Source organism: Theropithecus gelada, chromosome 14 (genome assembly GCF_003255815.1).
Source record: "Theropithecus gelada isolate Dixy chromosome 14, Tgel_1.0, whole genome shotgun sequence".
NCBI lineage: Eukaryota > Metazoa > Chordata > Mammalia > Primates > Cercopithecidae > Theropithecus > Theropithecus gelada.
Window position 1 is genome coordinate 12,737,501 of NC_037682.1, and position 12,275 is coordinate 12,749,775.

Below are 12,275 nucleotides of genomic sequence, written 5' to 3' on the forward strand. Positions count from 1 at the left end.
CCCTCCCTCCCCGTCACCCCCACCAGCCGCTGCGTGTGTGGCTGTCTCTGCCTTACCCCGATCTCCTTGTTCTGCTGTAGAGCCCTCTTCAAGGGGTCTGCCCTCCCACTGCAGACCATCTTAGCCAGCCCTCTGCTGAGGTCACTGGGAGACACCAAGAGAAGCCCCCCACCCACCTGGCTGGGGACTCAGGCCACCTAGGCTCTGGAAATGGAGGCTTTCGCTGGGGGGGGGAAGCCTCTGTGTCCACTGGTCAGTGGCCCCAGCCCCTTCCTCTCTGCTGAACCCAGAGGTCAAGGTAGGGGTGGTAGCCCTACATGTCAGCCTGGCCTGGACCAAGCCTGCCAGCCAAAGGGCTCTGCCTAGAAGCCGAATGCCCGCAGCCCTCCCTACCCCCACTCTTCATCCCTCTGAAGGCCCAGCCACCCTCCCCTGCCCTCTGGCCCTTGCCCACTGCTGGTCTCCCTTGCCTTCCCCTGTGCATCTTTCCCCTTCCCTTCCCTTTCCTCTTTCTCCACCTTCTCTTCTCAACTCCCCGACCCTGCACCCCGCTCCCAAGGGCTCCCTTCCAGGCCTTCCTCTGCCCCATTTTGTTCATCTCTTGCACTGATCCTGTTTGGGGCCTTGGTAGAATCTGTGTGCATGTGTCTGAGGTGGGGCAAGAGGAGGGGTGGGCCAGGCTGAGGCTGGGGGAGGGCAGGAGACTCAGGAGGAGGCTGCGGGAGCCTTTGAAGCTGGGTTGGTTGCGCAGGCTCTAGTCTTCAAAGCCAAGTGCTGGCAGGGCTCAGGGGCTCTTGCAGAGTGCAGGCCCGGGCTTTCTGAAGGCAAGAGAGCGCGTGGGGGAACACGGCCAGCACAGCACCTGTGCCTCCTCCAGGACAGGCCGTTTACAGCTGCGGGCCAGGGCTGGGGGCCTGTCTCTGCCAGGTGATCATAACCTTCCTGGATAGGGGTGCGTGTGGCAGGGCCTGGAGTCCTGGAAAGGGCCCACGAGAGGAGACAGGATTCCCAACCAGAGGGAGGGCGGGCAGCAGGCTGTGCCAGGCTGGGACCAGTGCCCATGAGGGCTCTCTAAGACAAGGTGAGGCAGCCACGGCCATCCAGCCTGCCTCTGTGTGGTCCTGCAGCTCCCGCACTCAATCCTAGCCTGCCCCTGATGCTGCTGAGTGGTCAGGCCCTCTGCCCCGAGGGAAGGAAGCCACCACGTGTGTCTACATGCACCTCAGCCTTTGCTTCTTTCCAGAAGAGAACAGAAAGGGCCCAAGTCAGTGGAGTCACAGGAGGGAGAGCCTCCTTCCTGCACAGCCCTCCACGGGCTTAGGACCCCCCACAAAGGATCGTCTTATCAAGGATTCTAGGAAACTGTGTTCTTTAGCAGCGCTTTCCAAACTGTGTTCCTCAGGGCCCTTGTGCCCCATAGATGAGTCATAGCTGTTCCACGAATCAAGGGTCTCATGGTCGACTAAGTTTGGGGAACACTGTACACTCTGTCTCCCTCTTGGCGATACTGATATTCATGGGCACATTAAAGGCTCTGAGAAGTCCTGCGGTAAAGGAATCAGTGTTTCCCAAATTTCTTTAATCAAAGATCCTTTTTTCCAGTGCCACAGTGGAAAAACCTGAGGGACCCTGGAGCTCTTCAGAACACAGGGTGGGAGACGAGTCCGGCAGTGGTGGCTTTGGGTGGATTTTTTTTCTGGGACCTAGGGTTGGGTGGCCCTAGATTCTGGAGATCTGGAGGGAGTGGGAAAGGGAGGCTCCTACCTGCTCCATCTCTGTTATACCTGACACGGGGTGCCCCAGCCATGCCCTGGTGTGAGGCTCTGCTGGGAAGGGACATCTGTGGTGGGAAGGGGGTTTTTGGTCAAGGGTTAGGTTCCCCTGGGGCCTGTCCTACCTCCTCCATACCCACCACTTACTGCCGCTGTGAGCTGGCTCTACGCTTTGGCTTTGAACCCTGTACACAGAGTCCCCTGTGAGACATTTCCAGGGTGTACTCTGGACAGAGAAATCTGTCTACGCCAGGGATGCCCAACGCCACCATCTCATCTGGGCCTATGGTGGCAGCTCAGCCTCTCTCCATCTTTCTCACTTTTGTGCCTGAGTCTGAGGTTGAGAACCAAGGTCAAGGTCAAATTCTAAATGGAGGAAAAAGCAGGTCCCACAAGAACATGTTTGCTTGATCCTGGGGGCTGGTGTGTGCCCCCGATGGCACCCTTCCCCACACTGCCCCACCTTGGCTTTGGGGAGCGGCACAGCCTCAGTCCTCCCCAGGCCCACCCCAGTGCTCCTCCCGGGGCCTCTTCTCTAGAGGCATTCCCGTGCCTGAAACATGGCTGCCTTCCATAATAGTCACTGTCTCTATTCCCCTGTACTCCCAGCCCTGCTTCTTGGGGTCCCAGTGGCCTGATTAGCTGGTGGCACCCCTTGTCCTTGGCTCCCAGGGGTTCCAGGCTGTGCCCTCCACCGGCCAAGGCTTCTGCCACCCACCCCACCTGCAAGTCCCCACGTTCTCAGGAGAAGGTGGAGAGTCCGGGGTGAAGGTCCCTTCCAGACCCAGCAGCTCCACCTTGGAAAGGGATAGGGACCCAGGGAGGGGCTGCCCCAGCAGGCAGGCCAGGGACACACCCAGAGGACAGGTTCCCGCTACACAGGCCCCAGAACAAAGGACTGAAGGGTGCCCTGGTTACCTTAGTGACATCCTCAGCAAGGTCAGAGGCCTGGGAATGCTCCCCTTTCAGGGGGGGTGGGGTGACCCAGCTGCCACATTTGCAAGGAGTAGAGATGGTCTCCAGTTCAGCTGAGATCCCCCAGTCTTAGGTTAAGGCTGCAGCCCCGCCTCACAGAGTAGAAGAGAGAGCAGAGGAAGCCAGGGAGCCCCTCAGGCCAGTAGGAGGAGGAGGTGAAAGATGGTTAAGGGGCTGGGCCTGCCCCAGGAGGGCCTCAGTGGAGAGAACATGGAAGAGGAGAGAACCTTGAGTTCTCCAGTACTACAGCTTTTATTCTACAGTGAGAGAGTTGATAGTATAGCAGTTACAGCCAGTCTTCTCCTTTGACCGGCCAGGAAACTGAGGCCAGGAGAGGTAGGGCCTAGCAAGTTGGCACCTGGGCCTGATCTGCCTTTCAGCTCCATCTAGCCAGAAACCAGCACTCTCCTTCTCCCACTCCCCCTGCTCACCCCGGGCCTTGTCCCCAACCCTTCTCCCCCACGTCCCCGCCTCTCATCATTTTCTCTCTCCCACCAGCTTCCCAGGTGCGAGGCTCCGGTCTGCCGCCTGCCGCTTGCCTCCTTTCTGTGTGGCTTCCCGGCCCTCGGGTGCGTGCGTGTGTGCATGGGTATGCTTGCACATGTGTGCGTGTGTGTGTGTGTGCGTGTGCGTGTGTGTGCGAGGCACAGACTGTGGTGCCCGCCTGCCTTTCTTCCTCCCGCAGGAGCTGACCACGAAGCCCCGCCCCCTGTGTGCCCGGCCCCGGGGTCCTGGTCCCTTCTGCCCCTGCAGGACTTGCAGTTCTTGTTTCTTCTTGTATCTCCCTGTTTTCTCCCCTCTCTCTCTGCCCCTCCAGTGATCTAGACAGAGACTTTTGGAATAACAATGAGAGCACAGTGCAGCAGAAATGGAGCTCCTACCCTCCCAAGGAGTTTATTCTAAACATTTCACCCTACGCCCCTTATGGCGACCCACGACTGTCCCTCAAGTGAGTGACTTTACCTGGTTTGATCATATGTACCGAGTATCCGCGCACGCCCTCCTTCCCTCCTCCCGCCCCCACCCACCCCTGGCCCCCCTCACTCCCTCCTCTCGCTCCTGTCCCCCAACGTCCCCACCCATCCACCCCATGGGCAGGCCGACCATGGAGACGAGCAACCCCTCCTGCCCCCGCCCACCTGCCTGCCCGCTCCTGTCCCCTCCCCCAGGGCCAGCCTTGTAGGAGAGCCCCCTCGGCAGCCATACTTGGCCCCCCCAGCTGGTCCCGGGGCCCACCCCACCTTCTGTGCAGTCAGGATGGGGTTGCCCGTTTGGGTCCCGCCCCCTCGGTTGTGGTCGCTTCTTCCTCCCCGCTGTGTGCTGCCGTGGCTGCTCGGTGGTCGGTGGTCGGTGGTCGGTGGTTCGTGGCGGTGGTGGCGGTGATGGTGGTGGTGGTGGTGATGAACTCTGACTAACACGGCTTTCTCTTTCTCCCTGCCTTGGGGCCTCCTGGCCTGGACAGCCCGCTCTTCCTCCGTCGTTAACCCTTCGTTGTCCTGTGGGATAGAGTTGGAGGTGGCTGCCCTCCCCCAACCCCCGCCGCCCCTGCCCCAGGCGGTGGGGAGGGGCCCCCCCTCCGTTGTCGTGGTGCGTTGTTCTCCGACCCCCAGCCCGCCCGGTCCCCCTCTCTCCTCTCTGCAGGCTCCGCTGTTAACCCATTTGCAGTGCTGATGTGTCTCTCTCTCTCTCTGTCTGTCTCTTGTCCGTCTGTCTCTCTCCTCTTCCTCTCTCACTGTCTCTTTCTTCCTTTTATCTGTTGTTGTTTTTCTTCCTCTTCCACCCCCCACCCCCACGTATGGCCCGCCCTCTCTCCCCCACCGCCACCCCCGGTGCCCCTCTGGCCTGGCTGCCTTGTGCATGCCTCCAGTGGCACCCTCCTGTCAGGCGCCAAAGTGGCCGCCGCGGCGGGGCTGGCGGTGGAGCGGGAAGGCCGGCTGGGGGAGAAGCCGGCGCCGGTGCCACCACCCGGAGAGGACGCCTTGAGAAGCGGCGGGGCTGCCCCCAGCGAGCCGGGCAGCAGTGGCAAGGCCGGGAGAGGCCGCTGGCGGACGGTGCAGAGCCACCTGGCCGCAGGGAAGCTCAACTTGTCCAAGTGAGTGATGGCGCCCCATGGCTGCCGGAGCCGTGAGCTCAGGCCTGCCCTGTCAGGGTGGACAGCGGGACCCCTGGCATGCCCGCTGCTGCCCCCAGAGGTGCCGTCCTCGGCCCCTGGCTCATTCCATCCCTTCATGAGACTCTCCCATCATCCTTGCCATTTGGCACAACGAACTCAGCCATACAGTGATGCATTTCAGCCTCTGGCTGATGCCCCATCAGTCCCTTCCTTTGCCAGTGACCAGGTCATTCCATTTTCTGCCCCCAGGGCAGCTTCATTTCAGTTTCCGGGTCATCCCATCCTCTTTGATTGGCCGCCCCATCTCAGCCACCAGGTCATCCCTCAGCAGGCCTGTGGTTGTTCCATCTCATCCTGGGTATCTGGCCCACTCTCAACCTGACAGTCACCCATCAGCTCCCAGGCTTTCCCTCTTACTGCCAGCAGACGGCTGTAGACCCAGAAGTTGAGCCATTCCATTTTTGACCATGGGGTGACTCCACTGGCTGTCCCAGTCTTGCTCGAACCATACATCATCTGCTGTGGAAGCCACTCACGAGCAGCCACAGGCTGCCCCATCGGTTCATCCTCATCTCAGCCATCCCTGTTGGCTGTCCCAGTCTTGGTTACCGAGCTATCCCACCATTGGCTGTTGGGACCGTGTATTCCTGGAGGTTGGGTTGTCAAACCCCAGCTAGCTTCACTCGCCAGATGTCATGGGGTGTTCTAGACATCAGGCAGAAGGAGCCATCCCCTCTGTAATAGCTGTCTGAGCTAGTCAAAGAGGCCCACTCTTGGCTGATGGATGTAGGATTGGCCCCTGTTTTCCACAGATAGTATATCCCCTCTCATGGGGCAGCTTTATTCTCATCTTGGCCTTTGGAAACTTCTGATTCCCCTCAGTAGAGCCCTTCTAGACCCTGAGTCCTTTGAGCTGTGACCAGTTTCCCTTGGGGTATAAATTCCATTTTCAGAAGTTGGAACTCCCAGCTAATGGAGCAGCCTCCCACTTAACAGGTCAACAGCCCTGCCCCTTTCTAGCTGTTGGGCCATCCTGTTGCCTCAACTGAGGGCGCTCCTGATTCTCTTCAGAAGACCTGTGGTTCCTGCTATTGGGAGCACTGAAGGCCACCGTACTGAGATCTCGTTCACTAGTTGGCTTGAGTGCACACAAGCCAATTTCTCCCAACATCTGGCCTCAGGAGGGTCCCACAGGGAAGCCACACACCCCTTCAGAGAGCCTGGCCCAGTGCCCCACCCTCCCAGCCTGCCCCAGCCAGTCTCCAGGCCAGTTAGGCCTCCATGCCATCCTCTGGCTTCAGGCCTAGAGGAACCAATTTTAGTTTCCTGTGACTGAGAGGTTGTAAATTGGACTAATTTTGGATGTGATAGGAAACCAAAATGAGGTCACCAAGGAGGAGGAGGAGGCAGCTGCCAATGTGGCACCCTCCCTCTGCCTCGACCTGCCCCCAGGGAGCCGTGGGCCTACCTGGCCGGCCAGGCCTGGGCCTGCCCCTGGAGGTAGCCCTGATTTCAGGCCTGAGTCAGGCAAGGCTGCCACCCCTCCAAGACCCCAGCTAAAGCCATGTTTTGCTTTCTTCTCTCTCTCTTTCGTTCTCTCTTTACTATACTCTTTCTTTCTCTCTTTCACTCTCTTTCTTTCTCTCTCTCAGCCCACAGGGGTAGCCTAACTGTTGTCTTTTGGTTCCCAGGGTAGGCTCAGAGGGTGAGCAAAGCTGAGGTCTGGTTGCAGTGGTGAAAGTGGCTCCCAAGGGCTCTGGGGCCTCCTCCCTTGGGCAGCCCGGGAGATACTTGACTGCCCCATGGCCCTAGACCAGAGGTCAGCAAACTTACTCCCAGTAAAAGGCCACTTGGAAAATATTTAGGCTTTATAAGGCATATAGTCTCTTGCATAATGACTCAACCCTGCCATTGTGGAATGAAAGCAGCCAGAGACAGCATGTAAACTAATGCCAATGGCTTGGTTCCAGTAAAACTTTATTTACAGAGACAAGCAGCAGGCCAGATGTGGCCCACAAGCAATGACTTCCCAACCCCTCCCCAGGGCCATTGGATTGAGAGGTGGAGGGAAGGGACAGAGGAGGAGACGATTGGAACCCTGAAGTTCCAAGATGAGAAATGATTCACCCAAAAGCTGCTCATTCAGCCCAGTCTCCGGCTCCGCTCTGGTGCCTGGAGGCAGCCTGGCTCTGGCCCTGCCTGTGGGATATGGTGAAATCTCCAGCCAGCGCATGAAGCAGACAGGTTCTCCAGGGGAGGCCAGGGACTTCGGACTCCAACCACTGGCATGGAGACCTTTTACCAATACAGCATTTTCAATACAGCCCAACCTCGTTAGATCCTCATGGCAACTCTGTGACAGAGGAAGCTCGGGGATTATTTTATTACTCCCATTTCGTAGATGAAGAAACTGAGGCCCAGAGAGATGGAATCACTTTTCCAGAGTCCCATATTTAGTAAGTGGCAGAGGTGGGGTTCAAACCCAGGTCTCTATGAGGCTATACAGAATCTGACCAGCCATGTCCTAGTTCTCTGTCCTTGCCCCACTTCCCAGTGCACTTCAGAGATGCTGATGGGCCTGTGGGAGAGCACCCCCTTGCAAATGCATCAAAGACAGTCACCCTCTTCTCTGCTAGAACTGCGGTGAAGTGTCGGATGAGTGGATACTGGGCTCCCACCCTGTCTGCACTCTTTCCTTGGTCCAGTCCTCTGACTGGGAGATACTTCCAAGATCCCAGGAGAGGATGCTGGACCTTTGAAACAAAGAACCCTGGAAAGAGGGCAAAGATCCATGCCAGAGCCTGAATCCTAAGGAGGTGCTGGCCACAGGGCAGAGCTCTGCCGCTTCCACCTCTGTGGACAAAGTATAAGAACTGATGGCTTCCCCGGCCTCCCCAGGATTACTAGGCCAGCTCTGTGCTGGCCTGGATTTCTTCCTGTCTCCAAAGGATGGCAGTACTTAGAACACAGAGGCAGACTTTCCTCGTGTCCCCCAGCGAGACAGCGGGAGGAGCCACAGCAGCTCCCTCCACCCCTCCCACTCCAACATGACAGGCAGCCGCAGGGCCCAGGGGACCTGCCTTCACCACGCAGCCTTGGCAGCACTGGCAGCCCACTCAGACCAGCAGGGAGGTCGGCTTAGCCAGGAGGTATTCTGGCACTAGCTGAGCCAGGGCCAGAAGGTGGGCGGGCGGAGCCGACCTGGGGACTCAGGGTGGGTGCGAGGGCTTTGCAGCCTCCTGGGAGAGGCAGTGGCGGCGACGGCAGCGGCGACAGCTCCGATGGAGGCCTGGCGAGGTCCGACAGCGCGCACCCTGCACTGGGGCCTCCTAGTCCTGGCCCTCGGCTTCTTTCTCCTCCACTGTGATCCCTTCACCTGCTTCTCCTTTCTCTCCTCTCCTCCACCTGCCCCAAGTTTCGAGGACTCCACCCTGTCCACGGCCACTACCCTTGAGTCTATCCCCAGCTCCACGGGAGAGCCGAAATGCCAGCGACCCCGCACCCTGATGCGGCAGCAGAGCCTGCAGCAGCCGCTGAGCCAGCACCAGCGGGGCCGGCAGCCCAGCCAGCCCACCACCAGCCAGAGCCTGGGCCAGCTGCAGGCCCACATGGCCTCGGCGCCGGGCCCCAACCCCCGGGCCTATGGCCGGGGCCAGGCTCGGCAGGGCACCTCGGCCGGCTCCAAGTACCGGGCGGCGGGGGGCCGCAGCCGCTCCAACCCGGGCAGCTGGGACCACGTGGTGGGGCAGATTCGAAACCGAGGCTTGGACATGAAATCCTTCCTGTAAGTCCTCCCCTTGAGCGGGCCGGCCCCCACCTCCCCGACCCAGCCTCCTGCCCCCTAGATCTCCTTGGAAGCAGCTGGTTGTGTGTACCTCCCGGCCCTCCATCCCCTTGGCAGGGTGCCAAGCAGACTTGGCAGCCCCCTCCTTAGCCTCTTGTGGCTCATGCCTGAAGGCCACCATGGAAGGATTCTGAGCCACCTCCCTACGAGGACCTCTGCCTTTAGGGAAGTTCCCCCCTAAAAGTTAGGTGGAGACACTGGACAATGCCCTGAGATACATCTCTTCTCCCCAGCTAGTCCCAGGCTGCTCTTGGCCTCCCAGCCGGTCTTCCTTCACTCCTGCAACCTCTCTCCTCCCTGCTCTGCTCCCAAACCCATCCCTTTTACTCATCTCCAGCCCTGCCTCCTCCCCTTCAATTTACTTCTCCCCTGTAACCCGACTCTGCTAGCCTTCCTGGCCCACACCCCTCCCTCCCTCCCTCTCACTTCCTCTATCCCTGTCCCTGCCACCAGCCCTCCCCCATCTCTCTGACCTTCTGTAGCCACCTGTCCTCTAGCTCCCGCCCTGACTTCCCAAGTCTCCTTCCTCCAGGAATGACCCATCCCCTGAGGACAAATCTGAGATGTTGCCCCAAAGCTTTAGAAAAGGTTGTTTCTAAATGGAGCTTTCTTTCAAGCATACAGGTCTAAGAAGTAACAACACACCATCAGTGTCTAACCTTAACCATTCCCTCCAGCCATTCGCCCACCCCCTGCTCTCCCTGGAGGGGCCCCACCCAGGAAGCCCCTTCCCCAGCATCCCTCTGGACATCTGCCCCCCACTCTCAGAGCCTAAGACAGGTCTGGGCTGCCATCCCCAACATCACCTCCCTCCTCTGCCCTAACATGAGCTTCCTTCCAGGCCCTGGGGATTTTTCCCATCGCCCAGGTCTTCCCTGGGAGCACTTTTCACGGAGCAGGAGACCAGCACACTAAGCCTGGGAGAGGAGAAAGGGAGGAGGAAAGGGAAGCATTGGCAAGATATAGGGATTCTGAAGGCCAGCAAGTTCCTCGGAGCGTCCTGTCTCTCCTCTGAGACCTCAGCCAGGGCTTCCTGGGCAGGTGGGAGCGCTGTCCTGGGCGAGGCACCCCATCCGAAGAGGCCCTGCCATGCCGGCTTCCCATACCTGTGCGAGTGGCCCATGGCCAGCAAGACATGCTGCCCGCGACTCTCCTTGGCAAATCAGGACACCCTATTCTCTGGGGCTCTACCCCACTCAAGGACCTTCAGGAATCTAACTGGACGCCTGCACAAGACGAGATGCCCAGAAAAGCCTCCTGTCTTCCAGGTGGCGGTTTGTTTTGGGACAGAGGCTTGAACAGGACTGAGAGGCTTCCGGGCGCCTGCACACCCCTGCTGCTCCCCACCTCAGACTGTCTTGTCACAGCTGTCACCCCACTTCCTGTTCCAGCAGCCATCAGACTGGGCCAGGGACCTGCCAGGAAACTGGGTACCATCTCTTCCCTGCCTGCTGCCTTCTCAGCGAACCAGGATTGGTCCAGCATTGCACATGCAGAAGCATCCTCTGTCCTTGCTCTGTGTCCCAGGACAAGTCTCACGTTCCCCTAGTCGCTGGCAACCTCCAGAGCTCACATCAAGGGTCGGCCAACTTTTCCTAGAAAGGTCCAGATAATAATTTAGGCTTTGCCAGACGCATGTGATCTCCATCACACATTCTTTTTTTCTTTAAAACAACCATGTGAAAATGTAAAAACCACTCTTAGCTCGTGGGCCGTACTTTGCCCCCTGCCTTACAATTTAGCTGCCCTGCTTCTGAGGCTCTTTTCTTGCCCAAACGCTGGTGGCTCCAGTAGAGAAGCAGGTGGCAAGGGTTGTCCTGGCCCCCCATGATCCCACCTACGCCTTGCAGGGAGGGCAGCAGCCCTCTGCTTGATGGTCGTGACTCCCCTAACACTGCCAGCTTCTTCCTCCACTCTCCAGCCCCTGCCCCTCATCCTAAGCCTCGCGGCCTGCAGAGCTGGAGAGAGTGACGAATCAGGAATTTATGCAGAGGAGCTGTTCTGTTTTTAAGAAGAGAAAAAGGAGTATCTGAAAAATGCATTAACTGGGGAAAAAACATGTTGTTTTCACTGAGTTTGCCTTCCCCCAGCACAACTAGCTCCCGAGCAGCCAAATGGAATTTTACCAACTCTGAAACAGTACCGGTGGGCAGAAAACAAAGAAAATGAGGATTTGTCCTGAGGGAGGGGGCAGAGTTTTTTTTCCCGAAAGTTAGATCCCAGCACAAGGGTCAGCCTGGAGTAACTGTGCCCAGGACCAAAGATGCAAAGACAGGGAGGGGCACAGCAGCCACTTAGCTCCCTCCGTTCGCTGAGACCCCAGAGGTAATGTCCCATTTTCCAAGACCCTCGTGCCCTCGCCCCTCACCTCAGAGGCTGTTTCTCACCTGTTTGTTCCCTTTTTGACAACCACTCTGAGAAGTTAGAGCAAGCTCTTCCTCTGTAAACCTCGCCTCCCTTCACGTTGAAGTGGTAGACATCCTGACCCAGCATCCTCTCCCTTCCAGAATATTCCATCAGCCCTACTGTCTTCCCTTTGGCCCTTCTTGAGACGTGCTTTCCTGCCTGGCCTGTCCGAGAACCCCTCCCTCTCCTTTTGTTCTGATGAGAGGCCCTACGCTGGAGGAGCTCCACAAAGCACCCAGAAAACGCTCACGGACTCTGATGGCCTATGGGGACAGCAGGGTCACCACTGATGCTCCCTTTTCCCCCCCGGCAAATGCGGGTAACCTCGCAAAGACCCTGGCAAGTTGCCCAATGGTTCTCTGAGAATGCCCCTACTAACGGTGTCACACCTGGCCTCATACAGCTGCCCACATGTCCACTCCAAGAGAGTCTCGCCCTCTTGCCTACCCCCCGCCTGTTCAGCCTTGACTGTGCTCCCTCAAAGTGCGATCTCTCACTGCAGGCACAGGCTCCCTGCAGTCCTGCCAAAACTTCTCCAGACCTTGCCAAGTTCCTGCACTTTCTTGCCGCCTTGGCTTGTGGTGCCTTCTGGACCTCTTCTCCAATGAAAGGCCCTTGACCTGGACTCAGCGGTGGTGCTCTTTCCCTGGATCTCCAGCAAGGAGGACACAGGAGACAGCCACTGTGGCCGAGTTGCCATATACCACAAAGGACTTTCATTCTCCTCTGATGGGCTTGTTTATCGAGGAGCCTAGGGGAGGTAGCTCCTTAGACCCTGCCTGGCTTCAAGGACATCTGGTTGACTGTGACACAGCATTGTCTATGAAGGGCTTCCATAAGGACAGGGTGCAGTACCCATTGGATTTTGAAACTTTCTAAGCCTGCGTGGTGCCGGTGCAGAATACTGACGGAGCCCGATACTGACGGAGCCCCTCCCTCTTCTCCCAGTGGCCCAGATGGTCAGAGCGAGTCCAGCTGGGCATGCATTAGCCTTTGAAAATCTGTGGGGTCCCAGGGCCTATGCTCCATTCCCCCCACCCTACCCCCCGTGTTCCCTTGGGACTGTCCCAGCCATAGGCCACCTCTGCAGGCCTCTGCCCAGCCCCTTGCAGTTTAGCTCTGGAGAATCTTGCTCTTGGCTCTGGCCAGTGGAGTCTCAGGCCAT

At 58.5% G+C, this 12,275-nt stretch overlaps 1 protein-coding gene across 3 annotated transcripts in view; it reads left to right on the plus strand.

Annotated features, from left to right (window-relative positions):
- SYT7 (synaptotagmin 7) overlaps positions 1-12,275 on the plus strand; it is a 66,006-nt gene that overhangs the window by 30,666 nt on the left and 23,065 nt on the right. Inside the window, exon 4 of one of the 3 annotated variants that reach the window (XM_025358129.1) lies at positions 4,615-4,839. The exons of 1 other annotated variant lie outside the window; for it this stretch is intronic. In XM_025358129.1, coding sequence (XP_025213914.1) covers positions 4,615-4,839 — 225 coding nt within the window. Of the gene's footprint in view, positions 1-3,564; positions 3,697-4,614; positions 4,840-12,275 lie in introns of all 3 variants that reach the window. One more of the 3 variants, XM_025358130.1, reaches the window with a different exon arrangement.